This window comes from Penicillium subrubescens (genome assembly GCF_028828155.1).
Source record: "Penicillium subrubescens strain IBT 31985 chromosome Unknown utg000010l_segment0_segment0, whole genome shotgun sequence".
Lineage (NCBI taxonomy): Eukaryota > Fungi > Ascomycota > Eurotiomycetes > Eurotiales > Aspergillaceae > Penicillium > Penicillium subrubescens.
In genome coordinates, this window is record NW_026643160.1 from 2,153,593 (window position 1) to 2,181,354 (window position 27,762).

At 48.8% G+C, this 27,762-nt stretch overlaps 13 protein-coding genes across 13 annotated transcripts; 7 read left to right on the top strand and 6 right to left on the bottom strand.

Moving 5' to 3' along the window:
* On the top strand, positions 1–3,298 carry N7473_011938 (homeobox domain-containing protein). The gene is made up of 2 exons (XM_057157877.1): positions 1–762; positions 834–3,298. The coding sequence occupies exons 1-2, from the start codon at positions 424–426 to the stop codon at positions 2,604–2,606; spliced, it is 2,112 nt and encodes a 703-aa protein (XP_057003727.1). The 5' UTR covers positions 1–423; the 3' UTR covers positions 2,607–3,298.
* A 493-nt stretch (positions 3,299–3,791) lies between these two features.
* Positions 3,792–5,032, top strand: N7473_011939 (phosphoglycerate mutase; the record flags this gene model as incomplete). Its single annotated transcript, XM_057157878.1, has 3 exons — positions 3,792–3,938; positions 4,014–4,235; positions 4,307–5,032. The coding sequence occupies 3 exons, from the start codon at positions 3,792–3,794 to the stop codon at positions 5,030–5,032; spliced, it is 1,095 nt and encodes a 364-aa protein (XP_057003728.1).
* Positions 5,033–6,172: 1,140 nt separating this feature from the next.
* N7473_011940 (uncharacterized protein) lies at positions 6,173–6,929 on the top strand (the record flags this gene model as incomplete). The annotated part of the gene is made up of 2 exons (XM_057157879.1): positions 6,173–6,525; positions 6,632–6,929. Coding segments are annotated over 2 exons (459 nt in total), but the record flags the coding sequence as incomplete, so codon positions are not given.
* A 1,619-nt stretch (positions 6,930–8,548) lies between these two features.
* Positions 8,549–8,889, top strand: grg1 (putative glucose repressible protein Grg1; the record flags this gene model as incomplete). The annotated part of the gene is made up of 3 exons (XM_057157880.1): positions 8,549–8,563; positions 8,633–8,816; positions 8,873–8,889. The coding sequence occupies 3 exons, from the start codon at positions 8,549–8,551 to the stop codon at positions 8,887–8,889; spliced, it is 216 nt and encodes a 71-aa protein (XP_057003730.1).
* Positions 8,890–10,806: 1,917 nt separating this feature from the next.
* Positions 10,807–12,523, bottom strand: N7473_011942 (uncharacterized protein; the record flags this gene model as incomplete). Its single annotated transcript, XM_057157881.1, has 4 exons — positions 10,807–11,204; positions 11,264–11,322; positions 11,373–11,457; positions 11,512–12,523. The coding sequence occupies 4 exons, from the start codon at positions 12,521–12,523 to the stop codon at positions 10,807–10,809; spliced, it is 1,554 nt and encodes a 517-aa protein (XP_057003731.1).
* Positions 12,524–13,265: 742 nt separating this feature from the next.
* Positions 13,266–14,138, top strand: N7473_011943 (tyrosine-protein phosphatase; the record flags this gene model as incomplete). Its single annotated transcript, XM_057157882.1, has 1 exon — positions 13,266–14,138. The coding sequence occupies one exon, from the start codon at positions 13,266–13,268 to the stop codon at positions 14,136–14,138; it is 873 nt and encodes a 290-aa protein (XP_057003732.1).
* A 161-nt stretch (positions 14,139–14,299) lies between these two features.
* Positions 14,300–17,131, bottom strand: N7473_011944 (Phyllocladan-16-alpha-ol synthase; the record flags this gene model as incomplete). The annotated part of the gene is made up of 1 exon (XM_057157883.1): positions 14,300–17,131. One exon carries the CDS (start codon positions 17,129–17,131, stop codon positions 14,300–14,302), a length of 2,832 nt encoding a protein of 943 aa, XP_057003733.1.
* An 877-nt stretch (positions 17,132–18,008) lies between these two features.
* On the top strand, positions 18,009–19,741 carry N7473_011945 (cytochrome P450; the record flags this gene model as incomplete). Its single annotated transcript, XM_057157884.1, has 5 exons — positions 18,009–18,071; positions 18,133–18,618; positions 18,670–19,287; positions 19,344–19,513; positions 19,585–19,741. 5 exons carry the CDS (start codon positions 18,009–18,011, stop codon positions 19,739–19,741), a joined length of 1,494 nt encoding a protein of 497 aa, XP_057003734.1.
* Positions 19,742–20,358: 617 nt separating this feature from the next.
* N7473_011946 (cytochrome P450) lies at positions 20,359–22,141 on the top strand (the record flags this gene model as incomplete). Its single annotated transcript, XM_057157885.1, has 4 exons — positions 20,359–20,550; positions 20,613–20,885; positions 20,945–21,914; positions 21,969–22,141. The coding sequence occupies 4 exons, from the start codon at positions 20,359–20,361 to the stop codon at positions 22,139–22,141; spliced, it is 1,608 nt and encodes a 535-aa protein (XP_057003735.1).
* A 148-nt stretch (positions 22,142–22,289) lies between these two features.
* Positions 22,290–23,422, bottom strand: N7473_011947 (uncharacterized protein; the record flags this gene model as incomplete). Its single annotated transcript, XM_057157886.1, has 4 exons — positions 22,290–22,785; positions 22,840–22,929; positions 22,989–23,064; positions 23,134–23,422. The coding sequence occupies 4 exons, from the start codon at positions 23,420–23,422 to the stop codon at positions 22,290–22,292; spliced, it is 951 nt and encodes a 316-aa protein (XP_057003736.1).
* A 693-nt stretch (positions 23,423–24,115) lies between these two features.
* tpcF (glutathione S-transferase tpcF) lies at positions 24,116–24,808 on the bottom strand (the record flags this gene model as incomplete). Its single annotated transcript, XM_057157887.1, has 1 exon — positions 24,116–24,808. The coding sequence occupies one exon, from the start codon at positions 24,806–24,808 to the stop codon at positions 24,116–24,118; it is 693 nt and encodes a 230-aa protein (XP_057003737.1).
* A 785-nt stretch (positions 24,809–25,593) lies between these two features.
* On the bottom strand, positions 25,594–25,902 carry N7473_011949 (tetratricopeptide repeat protein; the record flags this gene model as incomplete). The annotated part of the gene is made up of 1 exon (XM_057157888.1): positions 25,594–25,902. The coding sequence occupies one exon, from the start codon at positions 25,900–25,902 to the stop codon at positions 25,594–25,596; it is 309 nt and encodes a 102-aa protein (XP_057003738.1).
* Positions 25,903–26,491: 589 nt separating this feature from the next.
* On the bottom strand, positions 26,492–27,261 carry N7473_011950 (uncharacterized protein; the record flags this gene model as incomplete). Its single annotated transcript, XM_057157889.1, has 3 exons — positions 27,020–27,261; positions 26,602–26,909; positions 26,492–26,504 (listed from the first exon to the last, which is right to left on the bottom strand). The coding sequence occupies exons 1-3, from the start codon at positions 27,170–27,172 to the stop codon at positions 26,492–26,494; spliced, it is 474 nt and encodes a 157-aa protein (XP_057003739.1). The 5' UTR covers positions 27,173–27,261.
* Positions 27,262–27,762: the final 501 nt, after the last annotated feature.

Sequence of the window (27,762 nt, forward strand, 5' to 3'; positions counted from 1 at the left end):
CTTTGCTCTCCCTCTTCTCCTCTCCTCTCTCCTCCTCCTCCATCACTCCCTCCCCACTACACTACTACTTTCTTTAATTCTCCCCCCTATACATTCTTTCTTATTTCCTTTTTCTGATTTACTATTCTCGGCCTCGCTCCTTCTAGGCCTGCGTCTCTCCTTAAACAACCGTGTATGCCTTCACTTGGCTCTTTTCTTTTTCTATCTACTTCAACCCACACTCCTTCCAAGCTTGCCACTCATCACACTTGGTGCTGTACCTGATATAGCCTTCCTCAATTGTACCTGCACTCCCCCTCCTCGTGCAGCGACCTTCATTCCTTTAGAACTCCCCGTTCGCCCTCTTCATTCATCTCCCTCCACCTCCACCTCCTACAACAACACCTCCCTCCTCTTCTCTCTACCTGTCTCTCATTCACAGCCATGAGCTACATCCACCACCCCTCATGGAACTACCAAGCCCACCCGGGTCTCCCAATGGACCACGCCATGGCCTATGACCCGACCATGGTGCCGCCGCCCATGATGCACCACCACCCCATTGACGGCTATCTTTACCCCCATCCGCCCATGGAGATGCTCGACTACTACCACCAACCCATCATGGACTACGACGAATACACAGAGAACCTCTCACGTCCTCGCTTGACCAAGGAGCAGGTCGAGACCTTGGAAACTCAGTTCCAGGCTCACCCCAAGCCCAGCAGCAACGTCAAGCGGCAATTGGCGGCTCAAACCAACCTGAGCCTTCCCCGAGTTGCGGTATGTCTTAGCTGTGTTAATCTCGTTGGTGGTCACGGTAGAATGGACTCCAATGCTAATCTCTGTCTTAGAACTGGTTCCAAAATCGACGCGCCAAGGCCAAGCAACAAAAACGCCAGGAGGAGTTTGAGAAGATGCAGAAAGCCAAGGCTGAGGCCGAGGAAGCTGCACGACAAAAGTCAGAGACTATCGATCAACTGTCCGAGTCTCGCCAGGCGTCAGCCGTCAAGGAGGAGCCGGAGGAGTCGGAGGAGTCCACAACCCCCAAGCCAGAGACTACCACCACCGAGTCCGCAGCCACCCCTTCCACATCGGAGAACAGCAAGAAGGATACCAAGACAAAGAAGCACCAGAAGACAAATAGTGAAACAGCCCGGGAAGCAACTTTCGCATCCCTGCAACGGGCTTTGAATGCTGCATGCGCTGCCCGAGACCGCTTCACAGGCCGACGAGGCAGCAAGCAGGAGTCGACGCACGAGGACGAGGCCATTTCTCCCACCTCCATGGCCCCTCCTAGCACTACTTTCAAGTCAGAGGGCAAGGCTCAAACCGCCTACGGTACTGGCTCCTCAGAGTGGCAGAACAACGAAGTGTCGTCGTCATGCCAAACGATTTCCGAGGTGCCTAGCTCCTCGCACTCCATATCGCAGAATATGGACGCCTTTGCTGGTGCTCAGTACCCTGGTCAGCACGAGGAATGGGCGGAACATTCAAAGAATCAGCATAGACATGGCAGCCTTGACTATGGTAACATGCAGTACCCAATGGCCCTGCAGACCCCAGATATCTCCGTCACTCGACGCGAGTCATGTGGTGCTCTCACTGCCCTGGACGGCATCGGGATTCACACTGGTGAGTCTGGGATGCCGCAATCCCTGGGCCGTGTCGGAGGAGCTTCGTGGAAGGAGGCTGGAAAGGAGCTTGATCTTGCCGCACGTCGCAAGCGCCCCCGTCCTGCCGCCATTGGCACCTCCAACACTCGCTCTCTGGCTGCTTCCACTTCCATGTCTTCCCTTTCCCCCACGAGTCGCGTCCCAAGCTCTGCCGGTCCCGGTAACTCGATGAGGCACTCCAAGTCCGCCCAATGTCTGAACACCCGGTATGCCGGTGTCCGCAAGGCATCCGCTGCCCAGCGCTCTCCTCTGAACTTCACATTCGCCGAATCCGGGTCCATGAAGGCCAGCAAGGCCGAGATGCTGCGTCCGTCCGTGTCTTCGTCGACCCTGGCTCCGCCAACTCCGTTGACTCCCCAGGACTTCCAGCACTTCTTGCCCGCCTCGCCGACGGAGAGCAACTACTGCTTGTCTGCGCACTCCACTACTCAGTTCTTCCCTTCCTCTCAGCCGATGCAAGTGAACATCGCGTCGCCTCCAACCACGCCATTGGATATCTATTCTCCCTTCCCGTACCAGCAAGTCGCCCCTCCCATGTCAGCTCCGGCACAGGTTTCTACATTCCCTGAGTATGTGACCTGTGACCCGGTGCCCATGACCGCTCGGAGCTGGGCAGACACTGCTCCAATTTCCTCCCCCGATTTCCAGAGTGGTCTCCAGGTGTCTCATTCGAGTACAGTCTCGCCCATTGGCTTTGAGTCAGCGGTTGACCACTCTGGACACCCGTACAGGATGGTGACGGAGTCCGTGTCTGGCTCCCCATCCTTGATCTACTCGGTTGAAGATGCGGATCTGACGGGCTCGGCAGACACCATTGAGCGGAAGCAGCCTGAGTTTATGATGCACGACTACGAGCAGCACGACCCTCGCTTTGCCGCCCACCACATGGGGCACAAGGCGAAGGCCTACACGTTTGCAAACAATACGACCCAGGGTCAATACCCTCAATGATGGGGTTGACTCCCTTCACCGCCTTCCTTCCCTTACACCAGGGGCGGTTGACTACGAATGAGAAATGTGCTGCTATAAATATGCTTTTGTTGGTCTGGGACGATCCGCTACGCACCTTTTCGTCTCACGCGCGACTTGTTTTCCACCTTGATTTTTTCCGCTTTGATCATCACCTTTTCCCACCTACGGGCGGTCCCTGTTTATCTTCAAATCCCGCCTCCACGCGTGGAAAACCAGGCACTGTTGAAAGCTGTCTCTTACATATCTTCTTTTTCTTCTTCTGTCTCTCTATTATTCGGTGTTGCCCCACCGGGGGGTTTTACATACTTGGAGCATCTTGTGCATTTGTGTTATTGGCTTGGAATATTCTATTTGGGTGTCTGATATGACTTTTTTAATTCTTCCGAGCCGTCGATGCTCGAGACCTTTCTACCTTCTCTGTGGCCTATTGGATCACCTGTTACCTTTTTATCTCCGTTTATTCTTACACCACCTATTGTTCTTTTGCGGATGGGTTGGGATCTTTTTTTTTTTTTTTTGGACATGGGTTTTGGACTTGCATATTTGGCAGCAACTGGCTATCTGATACATACTGAAATGTACCTATCTTTCTATACCTACTCTTTCTCTCTAGCTCCAGGGCTGTCACATAATCAAAAGGGGGGCTTAGTGTCTGCCATGGTTCAACTTGCAATATAGTATCTCTCGAGAAATTTTCTTCATTCGCATGTCATTTCCGACCAACCCTGCGCTTACAGATGAGCCAAAGGCTGTTTTGCCGACGCACGACGTCTGCCGGCCATCGCGATTGGCCGCACCTCAGGAACGGCGACGCAATCGAGTCTTAAATCGACGACTAATTCGGCGTCGCTTCCTAATTAGCCGATGGTGAGTATTGTTGATATGGTTAGTAGCCGATTAGTGTACGTTTAGCTTGTTGTTAGTGGCCAGCCGAATTCTTCCGGAGTTTGCCCGTATAGTGTTGCCCTGCCACGTGCGCCGCTCCGTTGGCCGTCGCTCTTCCGTTGCCCGTTTGCTCGATCCACTGCGGAAAGCTTCAACGTTCTTGCCATCCCACGCTCGTGTGGTATAAAAAGCGATGGCTCTGCCGATCTTTTCGGGATTTCACTCGCTGACAACCTTCCCGGCATCTTCGGTATCGTGGAATTATAAGTGATCCGCATCATGAAGGTTTCCGCTCTGAGCCCGGCCCTTTTGGGTCTTGTTGCGTCCGCGCAGGCCGCTGCTGTCGCATCTTCGATCCAGTACTCTACCGTGACGGGATATTTCCTGCAGGATGAGACTGCGACTGATGCGTCGACTTTTGACTACGTATGTGACTGGACTTTGCTATGATTCACGGGGAAATTCAATGATCATGATCTAACTCTTGGCTTTGGCGTATAGACTGCTGTCAACTTCGGCCTCATCAACCGCACCTACCCCGCTGACCAGGTGCTTAAGCACCAGGGCAAGGACCTCTCCCAGTGGGAGCGCTTCTACCACCAGGTCCAGAAGCTGAACACCGACTCTGACAATGATGTCGAGTACAAGGTGCTTTTCCTTGGCCGCCATGGTGAGGGTTACCACAACGCCGCGGAGACCTACTACGGCACTCCTGCCTGGAACGTGAGTCTACACTTACTCTCTCAGCATCTCCCACGAACCACCCAGCTAACCATGAACCTTCCCGCATCCAGTGCTACTGGGCCGAGCTCGACGGCAACGGCACCTCCACCTGGCACGACGCTGCCCTGACCGCCAACGGCGTCAACCAAGCGCTCATCGCCCACAACTTCTGGCAGAAGCAGATCGACGAGCAGAACATCCACACCCCAGACAACTACTTCACCTCCCCGCTGACCCGCTCCCTCCAAACCGCCAACTACACCTTCAACGGCCTGAACCTGCCCCACAATGCCGCGAAGTTCAGACCCCTGGTCAAGGAGCTCTTCCGCGAGGGCATCAGCATCCACACCTGCGACCACCGCCGCAGCAAGAGCTACATCAAGAACCTGTTCCCCGGCTGGCCCATCGAGAAGGGTTTCACCGAGGACGACGAGTTGTGGAACGGCGTCACCGCCGAGACCAGCGGAGCTCAGGACGCTCGCAGTGCTACCGCGCTGGGTGAGGTTTTCTTCGCGAAGAGCACCAAGGAGGAGGCCTTTGTTAGTGTGACTAGCCACTCCGGCGAGATTTCGTCTATACTGCGTGTTCTGGGACACCGCTCTTTCAGTCTGAAGACTGGTGCTGTTATCCCTGTGCTTGTTAAGGCCGAGAAGGTCAAGGGTGCTACTTCTACTACCACTACTGTGTCGTGGACTGCTAGCCCTCACTGCACCGTGCCGCCTGTGACCAGTGTTACGGCTTGTGTTTGCCCGTCGAGTGCGGCGCCTGTTACCACCCCTTTGGTGACAGATGTTTAGATTATGTAATTTTTAATTGAGGAGGGGGGTGGTTGGTTCTAATATTTCTGTGTATGAATATGGCGTTCTTGTGTGTAGCTATAGGACTCCTTAGTGTTGATGGATCAGTGTGGCTGCCTGAGTATTCAATGTGCGTCAAAAGCTCAGCTCGAGTTCTGAGAGCTATGGCTGGGTGATGTATAAACCCATCACTGATTGGGCCAGTAAGAAACTACCTATCCTGCCTGCGAAATGATGTGGTTGCAGAGATTTCCACTGTTAGTACGCCACGCCACGTATGTAGTATGTACCCCGAATCTTGTATGTGCAGTTGAATTCGCGCATGTTACATGAACATTACTCGGGAAAGTCGAGGTCTTCCGTTGTTAAAACAACAAGCCTTTTCATATCCTTGCTGAATAGAGCGCTGCGTTCCAACCTTTATCAGGCATTGCAGAGAGGGGTTGAGAGATTAGGCTGTTGGGACTATATTTTCTCTACGCATGAAGCAATAGCGGTCTCTGATCGGAATTCTGGATTAATAGATATGGCTAGCTGAGAATATGTGTGGCGCTGGCGGTTTGTTTCTAGACATGAAGCTAGGTGGACATGGCTAGCTGAAGAGGATCCATGTCTTGCAACTTTGTCAACCCCGCATTGGATAGACATTTGCATGCTGTCATGCAGATTGAGTTGGCTTCTTCGCCTGTCTTAAGTACAGTGGGTCCACGGATGAGAGAGAGTACACTGCAAGTAGATGGATTTACATCACAGGTAGATGGGTTTCCTAGCGACTGACTATGTAGCTACTAGACGCTTAAGTATACGATATACTCCAGTGATATACTCGACTCGAGTGCGTACGGGGGTTAAGATTCAGTCGAAAACTGAGAATCTCCTTAGATCGGAGCTAAATAGGCAGGTTTGACAGACTAGTTCGTCGTGAAAACGCCAACGTGGCGTTGTAAGAAGGTTACTATTTGTTCTCCTCAGATCCACTCTGAGCTGAAGAAGTCGTTTTGGTATGCGACTACTGTATCTCGAAAAGTCCTTCGGCGACTCCGCATGTAGAAATAGGCAAGCGGCTTTGGTCCAGTTGACATTTATGGAAAGAACGTCCATGACAACGGGAAAAAGCTATTGAAAAAAGGCATATAAAGTCAACAATCCTATTCTCTCAAATATATCTTCCCTTCATTGCTCAATTCTTTGCTCAGAATCAACAATAATATCCGTCTGTCCCCGCCTTCGCTATTCTATCACTTACAATTTTCCACCACAATGCGCGTCTACAAGGGCAAACTCAACACTCACACCAGCTACGCTACCAAAGATGAAGTGATCACACTGATCACCAACGGCGGTTTCCGAACTGGCTCAACAGCCGTTGTAACCGGTCAATTCACCGTGTCCTATACCGGTCATCCCAAGACGAACTTTTCCATGGTTGGTACCATCACCGATGTTAGTGATGATAGGTTCCAGCTATTCCTGGGTGAAAATCAGTATTACTGGTGAGTCTTGCTCCTACGTACTACATACTATGAATAATTCCAGGGACGATGTTGTCTGTTGTCCTTATTTGTTTTTTATATCACTAATGCAAATTCCTTAATTCAGGTTCGTTGGGACCGTTACGGGCGATAAGATTCATATGACTATGAAGAAGGATGGTGTTGAAGATTACGGTGATGCTGAATTGACCCTTGTTCACTCGGAGACATAGACGAGGCCGATCTGTGGCAGATGATGTTGCCATGTAGGGAACAGGGTGTACTTTGGGATGTTTAATCTGAATAGGCTTGTAAGGGGCGTGGGTGTGGAAGAGGTCTACTTCGTGATATTCTGAACCATGCTCTTTACTCTGCCGTCAATCTTCACTTCCCTGTGGTTTCTCTCTTCCTCTTACAAATGTGCGAATGGAAGATCCTTACAACTTCTGTTGAAGGAATGCCCGAAGACTGTATCTGGAAATGACCATATGTCCACTTAGTAGAGGTAGATATCGTCAAGTACCTACCTACCACTTGCGATTTTGTGTATTCCCGTGACTCGGATGATTTTCTTATCTATGAGGCCTTGAATCTGATCTTATTTTTCGTGAAATGCGCGCAGATCGAGGGAGCGGGTAACCTAACAGGTCCGAAAATATATTTTGACTAATATTGATGGGAAAGTCCAACAACCCATACCTATAAGGTACAAAAGAAATGATCTTAATTCATGAGATTAAATAGAATAGGGTACATCCCTAATACCAAATTGATATATAGCTAAGCTAAGATAATAAGTCGGTAACTTAGTGAAAAATAGGTAACAGTGAATAACTACACTACGTCAACAAAAAGTTGCAAAAAGTTAAGTCAAGCGTCCCCGGGAAGGCTCGAACTTCCAACCTCCTGATTAACAGTCAGACGCGCTAGCCGATTGCGCCACGGAGACAACTACTTGGAACTATGCTCCACTTAATGCTATATGAATAATTCAGCAAATGAGCAAAACCAACCGAGCAAAGTTGGCAGTGAACTAGGCGCTTAGCATGCCTGAGGTGGCGGCATCACCTTAGGTAAGTAAGAATGTACCTAGAACATAGCTAGCTAGTCGGACCCAAGAAATATATGTGCAAAGAGTATATATTCCTAGTAGTCAGCTTCACAACGTTAGGCCTTCTGTTCACATGCACAACTATCCATATGGCTCCTGTCCGAGATGTACTCCGTACGCGTAGACGTAGCTAAGTGGCACAAGCTACGTCAACAGTCACCATTTCCAACACCTACGACATGAACTGACCCAGTTTCCTCTGTCGCTGCCAAGGCTTGCATTGTGATTCAAACCAGTGGGCGACTGAGGCGAGAATGACGTACATGGAGATCCTCTTCCCCTGCCCCGCCAACCTGGTTCACCTCCTAGGTTAGACAGGCAACAGATGCACGTGCCTAGTAGATCGGTAGATCATAGATCTGAAGAGTACCGTAGTAAACCCAATAGTATGTAGTACTGTATCGCCGCTCTCCTGAAAAAAGAAAACCCCGGAGCCTCCCGAAATAAACCCCTCCCACCTAACTTAGTCCGGACATTGAACATTCTATCTAGATCTTTCGAATTAGTTACTGCACAATAAAATTCGAAATAAATAAAATAAAACAAGATGCAAGCACTTGTGTTTGAATCCGTAGCAGGCGTTTCATCTACATACTGTTTAGAAAGCTTGTTCCGCGATATGGACGGGCCTTGTCTAGAACTTCAATCCCTGCGAGAACTAGGCCTGGAGGCTTGGCGCTAGCAGAATCTTGATTCTCCTGAACTCAAAAAACCCCGGAACACTTCTCCACAATAACTAAATCAAGACCGCAATCGTCACTGAGGGTCTAGATGGCCATGACGTAGTGCATCACAGCATGTCCAAGGCGATGAATTCGAGGTTAAATAGCCCATGAATCGCCCTCGAACACTTTTCTTCTTCATCAACAATCTCAATAACCAAACTACCAAACAAACAAACTTTTCCAAACACTTTCAATCTTCAAATTCACAATGGAGACCATCAAGGTTCGTGACTATCGATTAGACCTTCTCTCATTCTCCCTATACACAGCATGCTAACATACCTGCAAATAGAACGCCGCCAACTACGTCTCTGAGACCGTCCAGGGTACTGGTGCCCAGGCCTCCAAGACCGCCAACAAGGAGGTCGCCAAGGACTCTGACGCCAGCCTCGGCACTCGCGCCAACGCTGCCGTTGACGCCCTCGGTGACAAGAAGGACGAGCACGTCCACAACACCAAGGCCGATGTCCACAAGGGTAAGCCATACATGTGTTCTCATCTACGTTTGCATAGGTTCTAATATAAGTCACAGAGGCCGCTAAGCACTAAGTCGACCAATCAACGAAACGAAATGGCGTATAATGACCACGATGGACTAGACGCGGTGCTTCTAGGACGAGCTCTTCCCTAGAGTTGCCTATACATCACGTCTCTTTCCTTACGAATACCCCATCGGATATAAATTGGCACTCGGGCGTTATATATATAGTAAATACACATATTCAACTTCCAAGATGTCTTCACTCGTAGTATCTCTTCATGGGCCGGTGGACCTCCACAAGGTATACCTAAATTTGAAGTTTCATTGTAATGATGGGTATGGCTCAACTTATTGCAGTCCAAAGTATCTTTCAAACCACGTTTAAGAACTGATTATTGTCACGGCTCGGTTACGGAAGACATACCCAGCACGGGGAAGAAGAAGTCGCGTGAGACAGGAAACCCCAAATCTCCAAATGATGCCTGCGGAACCAGGCATCAACATATCTGCTGTATCACCTACATGCGTCGTCACAGATCTGAGACGTACAGATAGCGTTGGAGATCTTCACTTTGCTTATTTGATCGACGGTAGATGCCGTATGATGGTCCTCACTCCGCAATGTCTGAGGCACTGCGCGATCTCTATAAATGGCGTCTCTATTCAGGCCCTTTATAGAGTAGGCTTCGTCAATGCAAGCATGTATATGGGAACGATTCATTTCCTCCAGGGAATGAATTGTTAACTTGATTTCAACGTAAAAACCAGGGTATTATCGGGTAGACATTACCCTGCGCACAGATCTCCACGCCGAAGACCGGAACGAAGTGCGATGTTTTGATAACACATATTAATTTGTCTTGTTTTCATCGGTGTTGTTCCTCATTCCCGATCAGTGCCTTGAAAGTGAGACCGGACAATTATCGGACAACTAGGCGCTTTTTGAGGTTGGATCAAGATTTAACAACTCACTCGATGAGCGACGTCAGCACTAACTAGCCCGGATGATGTACTATGGCGCCGTGTATTCAATAGCCGATCAAACCCTTCAAGATTGATGACGAACAGCTGGCACTGCCAGCGCCCCGAAAATGCTGCTAGCTCTAAGCCTAAGCCAAGAAGAGTATTTGGTGTTTGGCTTGTAAGGTAATGTATTCAGAAGGCTTGGTGTTGTTGGGGGCGGGGCCGGGGGCGGCTGTAACATCGTGACAAGCGTCTCACTCCGCGGGATCTTACTGATTAAGGGTCTTGATATGCAGAGTGTCAGCAATTGTAGCCTTGACCAACCCCTCAGTCAGCACTAGCCCGCGGATGTTTGGGGGATCAGGCTTAGTATCTAGAGTTTGATCCTTCGCTCGCCATAATACTAGTTCAAGACACTCGGTGAACCGAATTCAAAAGTTGTTGGTAAATCTGGGGTTCAAACGATGCAATTACATTTTGTTTGCTTTTAGGCCGATAATAAGCTGCAGCTAGCGGTTGATTTTCGAGAAACCGAACCGCTGAAGTGTCCGCCTGGTTCTTTCGGTTGGAGTTGTCTTACCCCGAAGATATCCAATTGGAGTGATTTATTGAGTAATTCAACCCATAGCTCTGATCTGAGTGAGGGGATACTCAACAAGATACCAGATGCATATCGCAGCAGTGGAACATGCTTAGTATTTTTCCAGGATTTTGCTACATTGGAAGTTTCCGCTAAGTGAGGGTTGTGAATTTCCTGACGGACTTTGTAAGACTACTCTAACGCTGCAACAACATGAGATTTGTGATGAAGTCCATTTGGTGTCTTCAAAGATACTCATACTCATACTTTATCTAATTTATTGACGAGAATTGCCTTCCAATGATCTAGAATGAAATTATGCATTGGATATTTTGTAATATGATTTGCTAGACGTTTGTCTCCTAGTATCCTAGAAAGATTGCTATCATGAGTAACGGAAAGAAGAAAATAGTCTCATGCATTTATTTGACTGCTGGCCTGCCTAGATTTTGAAGGCATATAAGCTCTCATTAACGTAAGAGCGAGAATACCAGAAAATCCCGAGCAGAGCCACACCAGTCGCAATTTTGAGCCCCAGGAATCTAGACTTCTTAACTCGTTGATCCTGTATTGTTTCATTCCGTTTGAACGTTGCCTTTGTCTTCGGCATCTTAGCTTTGTTGGCCGCACTATACGGCGGGTATCTGAAAGCCAGTAGACGATCGAACCACTTCGGTGGACTCATGATAGTCCTCAGGTGCGAGAAGGTCTGGAATCCGTATGGACCGTGATAGTAGCCATGTCCACTCCCTCCGACTCCACCAAATGGGGCACCTGGGAAACCGGCGTGAAGAATGACATCGTTGATTGTCACTCCTCCTGAATTAATGTTGTCAAGTACTGTTTCCTTCTCGTCAGTGAAACTATCTTGAATTGAAAGGGCTGATGAGCGTACATACTCTCTTGGATTTCTGATTTATCGGAGCTGAATATGTAGAGAGCTAATGGATTGTCTTTCCTATCCGCTAGTAAGCTTGGTGTTTCAAGTAGCAGAAATAGAAGACTCACTCATTGATTGTTTGACACGCTTGGCGGACGTCTGATCTCAGAACGGGGCAGATTGGTCCGAAGATTTCTTCTGCGAGTAACGGGTCTAGCGACGTTTGTTAGGACTATCCGAACCAAGGAGTTGTTGAGGGTAATTTACCGTCTATATCAAGGTCTGTAACCACAGTTGGCTTCATCCGACAGAGTTCATCACTTTCACCTCCACCACAGACTACTGTCCCTTTTGTCTGCTTCAAAAGGCCAGAGAGCCGATCCCAATGTCGCTGATTGACGATGGCAGTGGTGATTTTTCGCTCCCCATGTAGGAATTGACTGCTCCAGTGTTTCAACCTCTCTACAAATGTATCATGTACCGCCGGATCCACAAATACATGGTTGACAGCTAAACAAATTTGACCGGCATTTAGGAACTTGGAAAATGCGATAGTTTTGGCTGCACGGTCTAGATCCGCTGATTTACCTATGATCGCGGGAGACTGGCCGCCTAGTTCCAAAGTCACAGGGGTCAGATGTTTTGCTGCAGCAGCACTGATGTGTCGACCAACACTCGCAGAGCCAGTAAAGAAGATGTGGTTGAAGGGAAATTCAAGTAGCTTCGTCGTCTCGTCAACGCCACCGCAGACCACCCTGATTGCAGATGAATCGAGATATTGTGTGAAAAGTTCTCGAAGAAGAGTTTGACAAGCTGTTGTTAGTTCCGATGGCTTGATTATAGCGCAGCAACCTGCGGTGATAGCCGCGATGAGAGGTTGCAGCACAAGTAGAACGGGAAAGTTCCATGCACCGATGATGAGAACCACGCCAAGAGGCTCTTTTCGGATTCGTGCCACACCCAGTCGTCTTGCGACAAAACTGTCACCCAGAGGCTCGTCTGCTGCCCAGGCGTCTATGTTCTCAAGGTGGTATAAGATATCCTTCCGAATGCCGGCGAGGTCGGTGAGATAGGTTTCGAAACCAGGTCGATTCAGATCGCTTTTGATGGCGTCCACGATAGCCTGTTCATTTTCGTCGACTAGCCACCAGAGCTGCTTGAGTTGCCATTTGCGCCAGGCGATATCCTTGGTTTTACCCGTTCGAAACGTGCTCACAAGCGTGGAATGGAATGCTTTGATTTCTTCGACGCTCTCATATCCGTCGTCTGCTCTACCCATCGTGCCGAATAAAATTCGAGATAACACCACACTTGGATAGGAGCTATGTGGAGGAGAGGAACAGAAAAGAAATCATCACTAAATTCGAGGTTAGCATCTTGCAGCTACTGACTTGTCATCAATTAATCGATAGCTTACCCCTCATGATTAGCTAGTTTTGTACGGAAGGAATTGCGGTCATTGTATTTCCGTATTGTTTTAAACCGGTTCGAACACTGTTCTTACCTGTTATTACCACTCAGCCAATTCTGCGCGCATCAATTTGCTTATACCCGATGAAGCTGATGCGGAGATCGCTGATCAAACATTGTCGACAACTTTTCCGCCCCACCTCAGCCACCCCACGGTAAGCTTTGTTGATAGGTTCTTCCCGAGAGAGCTCGGATTGGCTTCGGCTCCAAAAGATACCGGAGCTTGTAGGCTAACGGGGCGTATGCATATGCAGCCAACTTAGTGCTTACCACGACGGAGAAGAATGTCCCGATCAAGCAAGATGAGTATGTGGAGATCTCCATATCTGCGGAGAAATTGAGGAATATGACCTTGATCATGTTGCAAGGTCAAAGCCTACAGGAATCCTGCACTGCTGCAATGCAACCTTGAATACCAGATATCTCTCATCGTAGGGAAATAACGGAGGTCCCTGTTTAGTTCTTTTTGAACTAATTATATTTGCCAACCGCTGGATCTGACGATCCCATCAAACCTGAAGAAGTCTGCAATCACTTCATTTGCCTCAGCTATGCAGCCATTCATCTCGGTGGATGGAGTCGTCAACTTCCGCGATATCGGAGGCTATGTATGCCGGAATCCCGCTGGTTTATCCTCCTTGCCCTCGAATGTCGACGAAACCCCAGAGAAACAGTGGTGCATTCGGCCAGGATTCGTCTTCCGCGCGGCACAGCCATCCCAAATCACCCCTGCAGGGATTGAGATCCTGAAAAAGACCCTTGCTATCCAAGCCATCTTTGACTTTCGGTCAGAGAGTGAGATTCAGCTTGTGTCTAAGCGCTATCCAGACTCCCTCCTCGATATTCCCGGGACAACTCGCCATGCAGTACCGGTCTTCCAAGAAGGTGATTACTCTCCCATCTCACTGGCAAAACGGTATGGAGTCACCGCGGACGAATCCACGAATGATCAGTCCTTTAGACCGGGATTCGTCAAGGCCTACGAGGCCATTGCGCGCAACGCGGCTCAAGCGGGCAGCTTCCGTGCAATCATACAGCACATTCTGCAGGATTCGGCCGGCCCGGTACTTTTCCACTGCACGGTGGGCAAGGACCGGACAGGGGTCTTTTCGGCTTTGATCCTCAAGCTGTGCGGGGTGGCCGATGAGGACATTGTCGCTGATTATGCACTCACCACGCAAGGCTTAGGTGTGTGGCGGGAGCATTTGATTCAACGGCTCTTGCAGAGAGGGGAGGCCACAACCAAGGAACAAGCCGAAGCCATAATCAGCAGTGACCCGAGAGACATGAAGGCGTTTTTGAGCAATGTAGTGGAAGGGGAATTTGGAGGTGCTCGGAACTACTTCGTCAACCTCTGCGGACTACCGGAAGGCGAAGTCGATCGGGTTATCACCAAGCTTGTGGTACCAAAGACTACTAAATAGAGGAATGGTAGAAGTTTGATAGAAAGTAGTGGAAACGATTCACGGCTAGAATTGAGAACCTTCTGAACTAAAATGCGATTTATAGAAACTCATATATCCATAATCTCAAATAGCAACCCAGGAGCCAGTATAGTGTAACGCCTTCCAAACTCAAGAATACTTCATTGATCATCCAGTGACATCCGAGCCAGAATTTTTCGCACGTGAATGTTCTCGCCCAATCCCTGCTTCTCCAAGTCCCCAATCATATCCAAGGCTTCAAGTGTGAGGCTTTTCACAAAGCGTCGAATGTACTCGAACGTCTTGGTTGTTTCCATGTATGAAACTGCAAACCGTTTAAGATCCTCATCCTGGGACTTCTGCTTCAAGACATTGATCAGTTGCCTGTTGCCAGGATTTGACCGGATGCTGTGAATGATGGGGAATGAGAATTTGCCCTCCGTAAGATCCTCACAGAGGCCTTTCTTCTCCAGATAGCTCGTCGACTTCAAGTTCAGATAATCGTCACAAATTTGGAAGATCATCCCAAATTGTTGGACGAGAGGGTTCAAGTCCACCTGGACTCTGCTACCGAGTTGTAGCAAGTCGATGGCAAGACAGAACAGTGCGCCCGTCTTGTTAGCGACCATGTCTAAGTACTCCTCTTCTGTGGGACAGATGAGTGAATCGCGCCAGAAAACATCCATGCCTTGACCACGATGCAGTTGAATGAGGGCATTGACGTATATATCGATTGCCCGTGGGTTGTTCAGTTTCTGAATCTCTCGTAGTGCCAGAAAATAGACGTAATTGCCAGAATTGAATGTTTGCGCCACGCCGAAAATGCTGTGGGCTACTGGCTGACCCCGGCGAAGTACCGAGCTATCTTCAATATCGTCGACGAGAAGCGATGCATTGTGCAGCATTGTGATTACCCTTTCGACAACTTCAAGGTGCTCCTGCGGTACTTGGAGCCAGGTGTTGAAAGCCTGGATGAATTTGGATCGCATGTTCTTCCCCGGTAGACTTTCGAGATAGTCGAAAGGTCCCAGGACAATCTGCTCTTGTTCCTTGGTCCATTCGCGTCGTTTGCGGAGGTTGGAACCATGATTGGTACGAGTTGGCGTGGACTCCAAGGTCTTTTCATGGCCGTTCCCGTTCTTTTGGTGATCCAAAATGACCACTTCGGGAATTGGCATTACCTCAGGAATAGGCGCCAGTGACTCGGGCTCAACGATTTCGATTTCATTTGTTGCGGCCACTCCCTGACTGTGACCATTGGTGTGTATTCCATTTGTGCCATTGGTTTTCTCACCATTTTCGGTATGATGTCCATTGACACCGTTGGTAGAGACTGGTTGAGGATCAGTCTCTACCTCTGTTTGCAAGCCCGCCGCGTTGTTCAGTGCTGACAAGATATAGGCTTGCGATAAAATTTCCGACTCATAAGTGACTTTCTCCACCCACAGACGTTCCGAGCCCACTGTTGTATCCGAGCGAAGGAAAATGCAGCCTTTTTGAGCGGCCGCTTTTATTTCTTGATGCGATACGTCGGGTCGCTCACATTGCGCCGCATATGTGAGCATGAGAACAGCATAGGCAGTTTCTTCCTTGGAGCTTCTGGTACCCCAAGAACCATTTGGATTTTGTTGGTGTAGAATAGAGATCGCCATGTCTTTTAGGAGCACTGAGAGCTCTTCCTCGAGGAAGTCTCGGAGAGAGGGCAATTGGGAGCTCTGGTATAGATGGTACAAACGGGCAATGGCCTGGGTCATGAGCATCCAAGAGTATAAGGGGGATAGGTTCCATTTGTCCTGAACTTTGAGGCCGGGCGACTCCCGGAAATGTTTGTGCAAAAACCTCGAGGCTTTCTCGATTTGCGACGAATACTGAGACGGGTCTTCTGCGTGGAGCAGTGCCAGCAAAACATTGCAGTTGGCTGAGAAGCTGGGATCGCGCTCAAAGGGGTAGGTCTTGAAATGATTTTCGGCCTCAAACGCTGCCAGCATTGCATCTGGCGATATGTGGGATTGTAGCAAGTTCAGTATGAGAAGGGACTTGGCTGTGTCATCGGCATCGGCACAAACCCGAGGCGTGAACCCGACGGTTCCTTTGTCCGCAATGAGCGCATCGTAGAGGTATGCACGGGCCTTCTCAACGGATGGTAGAGACTTTGCGTCCAAGTCGAACCCGGCCTTGAGGAGGGTAGAGAGCGTCCAGGTGATCTCAAAAATAGTGGAAGGAAAGGCGCTAGGGACACCCCCAGAGTTCTTTCCAGATGCATGTTGGATAACATGGCGGATATATTCCTCGCATTCGTCGTCCCATACAGTGGCATGCATCATCACCGCAGCTGTGGACGATGGCGATGCCATATATGAGCCATTCACTTTGTGATGAAGAACGAGATCAAAGTTGATAAGTCCGATGAAAGCCTCTAGAGAATGCAAGGCCGTGGTTTGGACTGGCGCATAGAGAAACTCGGCTTTGAATCGAGCCAATTTCTGGTCGCGTATGGAAAATAACAGATCACGTCCAGGAAACTCAAAGGTGATGCTCTCCTCCGCCAAATAACCTAGCAGCGCAGGGACGAGAATCTCAAACCCCACATGTAGGGTAGATTCTACATCCCAGTCGTGTAGTAGCTGCTGCAAGGCATTTGTGGCTCGATCAATGCGCATTGAAAGAGCATCCTGTGAGATGGTACTGATATGAAGTGGTGTTGTAAAGTGACGCTTCATTGCCAACAGAGAAGCGGCAGTGTTAAGAATGCCGTCAATCTGCGAGGCGTATGTGATCCAACTCCCATCCTCGAGCTGGTTTTGCAGAAGATATCCGAAGCACTCAGGGAACAACCACGTCTTTTGCTCACCCACATCCTTCTGAATCATTGAAACCCATGCAGTGTCGTAAATAGCAGGGCTCATAAAGCCCAGTCCATGGGGATCTTCCAGATGTTCTGTTAATTGATCAAGCAACACCTCCGCCGAACGGTGTAGAAGTTTAGAGTCCATCGTATGGCAGGCAGATCTCCCAGAGACAGAAGACGGGTCCTATTCTATTCTGAAATCCCGGAAATTACTACTTAAACATTTATACGATTTATTCCAAGTTGGATTCGACTTGAGGGTCCCCCGCACTTACTCGTGGTATTTCACCCATTCCCAAATCGAGTAAATCATGGAAGTTGGCCCCCACTAATCATCTAGACTCCCTGGAGAGTCCCGATATTTGGCCGCATCTATTCGGGGATTTTGTGGTTGCATCCAGGCGTGCTGACCTGCAAGTAAGCCATAAGCGATAAGCAATGCGCCAAGAGACAATTAAGACATGCCCCATCCACCATCTGTCATACGCTATATTCAGTGTATCGTTTGGTATTTACGTGGTCTTTTGGTCATGAAATTCGCTAACTATTCCGTGAACCTTGCCATTCGTCAAACTCCATCTTCAGGGATGCCCAACTCCCGTGAAACTTCAAGAATTCCCGGTCTGAGTGATCCCAAGATTGCTGACGGCTGCAGTAGACTCACTTAGCGATTGGACCAGAGACGACGGAAAGGTGTGATCCGGCTAGGATTTCACACCGGCCTTGATCATTTACTGAAAAGGTCACCGAGGGAAAGTGTATCTGCATCAGAACCGGGGTTTATAATTCTCTCGTAGAGTTTCATCGTATTCGCTTTCAGTCGGTCATTGTTCGGAAGATAGAAGAGCCCCGGAATCCTGGCGAGTCTTACTTTAAACACGCTCTGATTGTTGAGATACAAGCCGAAGTCCACGTGGGCCTGCAGCGTTGAACTCTACTTTGCCGTGTCCAAGAAATTATCACGGATTAACCTATCATCCTTTCAAAAGTCGGGAAGTGATAGAGGACGTATCACTTACATGATGGCTCTGTCGTGGATATTCAGTCTATCTTTGCTTCAGACAGCTCTGCTGTTTCTAGGCGTGGTAAGTCGCCCAAGATGTGCATAAATGTTGACTGATATTCCAAATCTAACTCTGAATATAGATCACTAGCTATGTGCTTGGTGTGGCGATCTATCGAATCTATTTTCATCCGCTCTCAAAGTATCCAGGCCCCAAACTGGCAGCTGCCACCCGTCTATGGTGGACATGGCACCAGGTGCGCGGTAAATTCCCCTTGACTGTGCATGAACTCCACCTGAAATATGGTGAAATTGTGCGAATCGCCCCCAGCGAGCTGTCATTCACGGGGGCGGATGCCTGGAAGGAAATCTATGGATTCCGCAGTGGCCTGCCTGAAAATCGAAAGGACCCGGGCGAGAACACAGACGCCGACAAAAGGCATCCAACGATCATTAATGCTGATCGCAAGACCCATGGTGACTTGCGCAAGTTACTGTCCAATGCCTTTTCTGATAAAGTGCTGAAGGGCCAAGAGCCTGTTTTACTGCACTACATCGATCTTCTCGTGACTCGGCTGCAGGAGGTGGTGGATAAGGGGGAGCCAGTCGACATCGTGAAATGGTTCAACGTACGTTTTGTTTCTTGATCTATTGAGAGCATATCCCTGACCATGCAATAGTATGTGACTTTCGACATCATCGGACATCTGGCCTTCTATGAATCGTTCGATTGTCTCAAAAACACAGAATACCACCCGTGGATGTCTATGATTTTCAACGCAATCATGTACGTGCACTATATTCGGACCTTCCAGCGATTCATCGACGTCCGCTCAATCATCTTGGCTATCTTACCCAAGCGGATTGTTGAGCGACGCAAATGGCATATCGGCCTGGTTGAAGAAAAGGTCATGCGCCGTAAACAACAGCATCCTGATTACATCGATTTCATGAGCCACCTTATCCAGGCTGAGGAGAAGGGCAAATTGACAACTCCTGACCTCGTGGCCAATGCAAATCTCATGGTGATTGCCGGTAGCGAGACGACAGCGACAATTCTATCAGGCACTGTTTACTACCTTTGCACTCATCCGCGTGTAATGCAAAAGCTACTCGCCGAGGTCCGCACCTCTTTTGACTCGAGTGATGAGATCAACATCGCGCGAATCAGTGGACTGAAGTACATCAATGCCGTTATTGACGAGTCCTTCCGTCTCTATCCACCAGCTGCAGGCAGCCACCCACGTATCACGCCGCCCGAGGGGGCCAAGATCATGGGAAAGTGGCTGCCCGGTAATGTATGCAATCAATCTCTCCTTCCTTCAGCCAATTTTATCTAACACGGAGGCTACAGACCTCGATGGGCATGGCCCAGTATGCCGTTTTCCGTTCTCCTGCCAACTTCAAAGACCCGGAGCTCTACCTCCCAGAGCGATGGCTGGATACGGATGGTCCATATGTCAACGATAGGCGGGAGGCTCTCCAGCCCTTTTCTTTTGGACCTCGAAACTGCATTGGCCGGAAGTACGGATTCCCTCATATACTATATTTAATTATTGAAGCAGAATTGTGCTTACGAGGTCCTATTTCTCTAGTTTGGCAAACATCGAGCTTAGATTGATCCTGGCAAAGATGCTCTGGCATTACGATTTCGAACTGATGCCCGAGTGTCAAAATTGGCCGAGGGATCAATACATCTATACATCGTGGGAGAAAATTCCCTTGAAAGTCAGAATCACGGCACGAGAGTGAGTATCCTGTCAGATAGGACTACGGCATCTTTGGGGCCTTTGACCAGGCTAGGGGTGAGTGGCGGGGTACGTCACCAACAGATTGAAGGATTTTCCTAAACAGACGTGAGATAAGCTAGTATATTACTCTATGAGAAATTGGGCACGAAATGTTCCCATTCTATGATGAATTAGTATTTCTGGATTAGTAAAAGCCAACTACGGTCATCCTTCTTGCAGCGGGTGACACTAAAGCGTTTCGTCTCATCGTGTGCTTATTTCTAGATCAGGTGTGAGTAAAATCAATGGGTCCATATCTCGAGCGATGTAACCGAGCCCACCTTCGTGGGGGCCATGCATTGACAGATATGATTCCTGATCCATGCGGGGATCAATGCAACGACTAGGAAAGGATAAACAGCGCGACGCCATCCCCATAAATACATAGTGTCGCAATGTATGTAATACACGGAAATATCGGAGTGATACCACACCATACCGTAGCCCCGCAGTGGAGATCAAACATGTAAATGCATGCGCCATGGACTTTTGCGGTGACTTGCAGAGGATAGTCACTGCCTTCAAAAGGGAGGAGCAGGGGAGAAAAATTTGAGGGACAGCGAATCTCCAATTTCTGTCATGTCTGCCGCAGAGGTGGCGCTATTGAGCTGCGTTTTGCAGACGTCAATTCTCTGCCGGCTGTATCCCTCTCAGTCGACAGCCGTGATAGCAGGCTGGTCGGTGGTCACTTCTCTCTTCCTTCTGGCCACCTGGAAGCTTTATTTGTGGCCATTGTGGTTCAGTCCTCTGCGCAACTTGCCTGAGCCACCGGTTAGTTTGCTGTTGCGTGAAGTGAGGGGATCCAAAACTAAAAATGCTGATGAATATACTAGGGTGGCCACCGTTTGCGCGGCCATGTGAAACTGGTTCCAAACGAACGATCGGGCATGCCCCTACAGGATTGGATCAATGAGGTACCAAACTCGGGTTTGATCAGATATCGTATGCGATTCAACAAGGAGGTGATTTTTGTCACCAATCCCAAGGGCCTGTCGGAGGTTCTGGTTCAGAAGAGCTATGAGTTCGCAAAACCTGCGAAGTTGCGACTCGGACTGGGGCGCATTCTGGGAGTTGGGCTAATTGTTGCTGAGGGTAACGAGCACAAGGTATGCCCTTTTTATCTGCTGGTGGGGAGTGAAGAGACGGGATCTGACCATACTCACAGAGACAACGCAAACTCCTGATGCCTGCCTTTTCACATCGACATATCAAGAACCTCTACCCCATATTCTGGGACAAGTCAGTCGCACTAGCCAGAGTTTTGGAAGAGAGTATCACGCAAAATGTGGGCCAATCGACCAAGGTCTTCGATGTAGCAGACTGGCTGGCGCGGGCGACACTGGATATCTTAGGCGCAGCTGGACTTGGCGAGGAGTTTGACACGCTCCATAATCCGGATAATGAGATATGCAGTGCGTATCGAAATGTGTTTGAGCAAAAACCTCCTAAAGGTATTCTGGCTATGGGTCTCTTCTTATTACGCGAGGCACTCACAACGGCGCTCCGTCTACCACGCAATGATAGCATCTCCGCGGCCACGAAGACTCTGACTGGGGTAGCACGCCGATTGATTGCCGGCAAAAGGGCCAAAGTCAGCACCGAAGAATCTGAAGGTGGAGGTCTTGATATTATCTCCGTTGCACTGGCATCGGACAGCTTTACGGATTCTATGCTTGAGAACCATCTCTTGACTTTTCTGGCTGCGGGACACGAAACAACAGCCACGTCAATGACATGGGCTCTTTACGCATTGTGCTTATATCCAGATGTCCAAAAAAAGCTGCGTGATGAAATTCGCAGCCGGCTGTCGCATATTCTTGACGAAGCCTCAGCGGCACCGATGACGGCCGAGCTTCTGGATAGTCTGCCATACCTGCATGCCGTGTGCAACGAAGTCTTCCGTATATATCCCCCTGCAGGGCTTACGCGACGAGTGGCAGTGAAGAATACTTCAATCCTGGGCCAATTCATCCCCAAGGGTACTGAGATCGTGATCTCTCCGCGTGCCCTGAACGTGTCGCAGGAACTTTGGGGCCCTGATGCGGGCATCTTCAATCCAAACCGATGGCTCAAGCCGAGTCAAGCCAACACTGGTGGCGGCCTGACTAACTTCTCCTTCATGACATTCCTTCATGGTGAGTACAATGAGATATTTCTAATCATTGAGTCCCGCTCATTTCGTTTCTTAGGTCCGCGTTCTTGTATTGGACAGGGCTTCGCTCGTGGTGAGTTTGCCAGTCTACTCGCAGCACTGGCAGGTACGTTCGAGATGACGCTGGCCGAGGAGTCTGAGATATTCATCGAGACAGGATTGACATCTCGGCCCAAGGGAGGACTACGAGTGCAATTTCGTCGAGTGTGACTTACTGTCAGGGACTAGGGAATGGGGAGGGGAGTATTGGTGATAAATATTTTCTCAGCATTTGATTTATATTCTGAGCTCCATAGCGTGATTTACAGATATGATAGAAATGATAAAAGAAATGACAAGCTTCTATCTTGCAGCCAAACTATTCCTCATCCATCGGCTGGTGGGGAGAAAGAGTCGACATGACATCCTTCCCAAGATCCTGAAATGCCACCCGCATCCAATCTGGAAGTGCTCTGGTCGGGGGCGAAATATAAGCCAAGGCAGGTGTCATCCTATTCTGCGCTCTTCCGCTCCAAAGAATCTCCGCAACAAGTGAGCCAACATCAGAAGGCTTCAACAGCGTGACAGAGGCAGGTGTCTGAATGCCACGGAACATCTTGGTCTGCACGGCCGAGGGAGCGACACAAGAAACTCGCACCGCAGGTGCACGGTAGATATGGCGTAATTCAGTTTGAAGACCCTCGTAGATTGCCAGCGCGGCGGATTTTGTTGCAGCGTAGTCTACCACTCCGGCCGTGGCTAGATGGGCTGTCTGTGATGCCATGATCAGGAAGTGGCCATGGTTTTGCGCGACCATATCGGGAAGGAAAGTCTGCGCCGCCCAAACCAGACCCAGATTGTTCACCGCAAATGTTCTACAGAAAAACGTAAGTCTCCAGCTTTGGTGGTTTTGGTTAAAAGCAATTTACAATTCAATGTCTCGTGGTGTGGCGTGGAGCAATGGTTTGCCGCGACAAATGCCTGCGTTAGCCACGACGCAGGTGGGCGTACCAACCTCTCTAGAGAGAAGTTAATTCTTGTAATTTTAAAATAAAATGAATAGGCGAATGAATCCTACCGACGGAGAGTCTCAGCGACCGATTTTAGCTCTGACTGGTTTGTCAAGTCGCATCGATAATAGTGCACATTTTTTGCTGGATCGTGGAATCAGTAAGCGGCACCTCCGATATGAAGAGTCTTAGATTGGGCATCAATTTCCTTACGAGCATCAAACTTCAACGGCCGGATGTCGAGCACAATCACAGCAGTCCCGCGCTCAGCCAACTTCAGGACCGTCGCTGCCCCGATTCCATCTGAGCCCCCAGTCACAAGCACAATTTCCTTTTTCCAATCGAAGGTGGCTTGAACACCATTATTGAGAGCACGGGTGTTGAGATACTGGTTGATGTGATAAGCAGCCCACAGGAGAGTAAAGGGCGGAACAACCTTCCAGGCGGTCGCTGGTGGCCATGAGGAATACTCAGAGATGAGTGCCTGCAAGTCGAAAGTCATGGTGGGCTAAGCAATGATCAATGGATGATCTTTCAGAACGATCTGATTCTTCAGTTGCAGGGGGAAATTGTTTTATAGTTATTCCATAATAAGATCCTAGATACTGAGTAAATCGGAGAGTTGCATTACAATATATGGTCTGGTACACCCCAGAATAAATCCAATTGGAAATAATCAGTAATTGATGATACAAAGTCAGAAACATTAAAAACAAGTGAGGAGGAAAATTACCACCAGTGGTGCCGGAATCAGCCGCTGGTGCTTATACCAGGCCAGGTAGCGCTGACCAACATTACCATCTCACGTAGACTAACAAGGTGATCTTTGAATCCTGATTGGATCCACCTACCGCCCCCTGTCAATGGAATCAAACATAGGCGAACGACTTCGGTATTGACTGTCTTACCAGCTGTCCGTTCCAGTTCCGAGCTAGTTCATTGCCGACACTAATTGTTGCTGATGGCGGGGTTCTTGATCAGATAGCCAGTTCGCGTTTTCAGCCCCTCTTGTATATCGAAACCATTTCAACACTGCCTAGAAGATTTGATTACGAGAGAAATAATAGTATCGGGCTGAGAAAGTATCCTGGACCATTTCACGTCATTCTTGTATAGTCATGAGTTGTACGAACCCACACCAAAAATCAATTCATCGAGCCTCGAGAAAACAGAAATTAATAGGCAGTCTGACATCTCACAGTTTCTGAGCCTCCTCAATCACCTTCCGGCCCTCATCGATAACCTTTCTCACCGGCTCTCTGGCCATCATCCTATCCAGCCAGTTCTTCAAATAGGAAAATTCATTAACATCATACCCATCCTCCTCCTTGATAAACATGCCGACAGTAAGCGACCAACTAACCCATGCCAAATCCGCAAACGAAATTCGACCCCCAACCAACCACGGACCTCCTTGTCCAACGTCCTGCTTGCTCAAAAAATCATTCACAACTCCCGACACTCGCTTCATCTCATTCACATAGCGCTCCACTGCACTAGGCACGCTTTCGGGATGGAACCTCTTGAACCAAACCGCTTGTCCATAATACGGGCCTTGACCGGAGGCTTGGAAAAGGAGCCACTGTCGCGCAAGCTGAGATTCGTTGGATCCCGGCTCGAAGCTGATCTTGCGACTTGTATCGTAACGCTCGACCAAGTACTCGACGATCGCGCCGGATTCCCAGAGGGTCAAGTCGGTGTTTGGATCGTAGATGGCGGGGAGACGACCGTTTGGGTTGATAGCTAGGTACTCGGGCTTTTTGACATCGGCGATTGTGATAGGCTGGAACTCATAGGGGAGATCGAGTTCCTCAAGGATAATGGCTACCTTAGGTGGGTTGGGACCACCTTTACCCCACACTTTTATTGGAAGGATATTGGATGCCATTAGGGGGAACTAAATTGAACTGGAAGGTTCAAAGCGTAAATATTAGAAGACTTGATGGAATTGAAAGTAATGTTCAATGGCTGGAATTTGTCTAGCATTATATCATCGAGTAGAAAGTACTATACCGCACATGAAGCCATATTGACATCGAGTGTACAAGACCTTTTATGAGATTTACTAATCAAATGACGAAGCATTGTTTATTACCAAGCATTATTAATGAATGGATTATGAAGAATGTACAATTCTCGGACTCTCGGCTTTTGGAGCTTTGGAGCGACCGATGACGGGCCAATCTATGATCCTACATAGCACAGTTGTGCAGATTCGCTTACATAGGCTAATGGAGTCAAAAGGCTAAAATATCAAGTGTTATACCGTTACTTCGAGGTCAGCTCGTAAGCCGCTCGTGGACTTGCATCACCTTCTCCATTTTCCCGAGATTCCGGTACAGGAGGGCTAGATCTCGACCTATAGGACCATCCGGGCCCAAAGTTCACATCACCCTTTCAAATGCTCGCTCAATACTTTCCTCTGCATCTTATATGCACGTCCCAGGTAGTGCAGCTGGCCTAGTGTTGATGGATGATTCAGTCCTTTGGTGTCCTCGAAACCTCGCACAGGCGTCTCCGACATAAATTCCGCCATGTTCAATCTATTTTTGGCGTAGAGCAATCCTAGCGTAGCAGGTGTTTCTACCACCAAAATGTATCTTGCACTGCCTCGGGCAGCCTTCTTGTCGCGCATAACTCTTGGCTAGGTTTCCTTTCTTTCGAGATACCCCATCATGGTCCGATACAATGGAGCTTCTCGTAGCCTTGCACCACTCGCTTCAAGATTGCTTCAGCCGCCGGATATTGCCCCTTTGACGCATACACTGTCACTAAATTCTCCAATGCGTGGATCGTCACCTTGTCCTCGTCACCTCGCGTTCGTTCATATCCCTCCAGGGCTCGGTCTATTAGCGGTATCGCCTCGTCGATCCTATCTTGGTTATAGTAGAGCACACCCAGATCATAAGCTGGGGTTAAAGTCCTGGAATTGTTGGGCCAGTAGAACTGCAGTCGAGGCGGCGGAAGACGCTTTGTATGCATTGACGGCTGACGCCTGGGGAAATGCCTCTTGCTCCGTTCCAGAATTCCGCAAGTTTCCGCAAATAGTCACGTACATATTATGTTGAGGAAACGTGCTGTTCTGATACTGGTACAGTAAACAGGTACTGAGGGATTACGGTATGCACCCCCTGATGTAGACGTAGACTGGTGAATCCATCTTGGCATTAGAAGGGTACTGTACTGTTGCTTGTACCAGTGTTGAGCCGCACCTTAAGTTTACACTCACTGGCACTGGACCTCATGCATGGGCAGTTCAGGATAATCTTCAGATGATGAAGTCCTCAACTAGTTGCTTCAAAGGTTGGAATCAGATAACCAAGAGTAAAGGTCACCTCCAGGATCCGTTATGGAACATTTCAAGTAGATCTCCACCGATAATTCATTTGAACCTTGATCAGAACCTCTTTTCTTCGATAGCATTAGGTGCAGGGCAGAGACATGTGTACCGACTCAAACATCCCGGGACTCCCTTGGTGATCATCAAGAATCGACTAATGATCGGCCGTTCAAAGCATAGGCTTCCTCAGACTCTTCCAGTGTAAATTCCTGCCACCAGAGCTTGTATATCTCAAACCAGTGAACTAAAATGAAAATTCTTGATGTATTCGCTACAGGTTAGTATAAAGGCTCTTTCTAGGTCTTCGTAGAAGGTACTGGGGGCCTTTCGACTAAACTTACACTATAAAGCCGGTAACCGCCGTGTTCATCTTTGCAAGGGTGTTTAACTGCGCGTTGCCCGTGGAATAGTAGCATTTATGATGGTTATACTTAGTGCCGCAATTCTTGAGGCCCCCTTCCCTATCTTTCTCATCCGCAAATGGCATGGTTCTGACTAGTACAAGGACCACACAGGCCATGGTGGCAAACCACATGAGAGATGATACAGCGTAGGTGAGAATATACCATAAAGACGGTCGAGACTCCGTAGATGGAGCTGGTTTTGTGGTTTTTATGAAAAAGTAAGTCAGAACGACGTGGATGGCGGCCTAGAGGAGCTTTCATATTAGCTCTCGGGTGAAACATTTCGTAGTTCTCAGCCTCCTCTTCGGGTAGAAGTGTCTTCTATGTCGCCCGTCTGCAGGAATTCACTACTTACGCTGGACACAGCATATCCGAGCATCGGGACAATAGAGGGCAGCCCATTCGACAGACGGAGCGACTGGGCTGTTACGCCCAGTACCCAGAAGGTAAAAAACCACTGGCCTAGGATGCATATCCTCCCAAGGCTGTATACACGCTTTATGAGCATTATGGGCAGCCCCTTATGATACGTGAGCCGACTTGCTATCCTCAAATATTTGATGTTTGCAGTGAGGCCGGGGGCCGGAAACAGGCTCCTGAGTGACAGGGGCGAATTTAATTCTTCCATTTTGCTAGGGTGGTTGTATTGTTTTAAGGCTAGCTAGCTTATAAGGGTTTGCAACTTGGCACTGTGACCACCGACTGCTGGGGCTGGATCTTGGAGTCTTTTTTTCCGTTCCTATCTGCCAATCAACGGCCACCAAGCGCTGAAGGTTTACGGCCAAGATTGCCAAGAGCGCTGATCATCTCGTATTTGTTGAATACGACGGTTTGGTTTTGTGCTGAATGAGGACCAGGCTTAGATTCTCTGACTCTTTTGAGGTATAACAGGTACCTGAAATACTCCATAATTCACATATACAATGAGATCATTGGTATTGTGCATTTAATAATGTGATTGATAGCTTCTCCTTGTACTCAATAGCTACTAAGTGGCCAAGAGGGATTGATAACGATTAAAGAACCTACCAGACTATAAAGATAATTTTCTTGTCTTGGCCCGTTGTTCTCGTAATTAAGATTTACTACCACGTATCG

What these genes read in the sequence shown, in the direction of transcription:
- N7473_011938 (XM_057157877.1), top strand. Translation starts at nt 424, where the DNA reads ATGAGCTACATCCACCACCCCTCATGGAACTACCAAGCCCACCCGGGT. An exon ending in TGAGCCTTCCCCGAGTTGCG is followed by an intron (nt 763 to 833) that starts GTATGTCTTAGC and finishes TCTCTGTCTTAG; the next exon opens with AACTGGTTCCAAAATCGACG.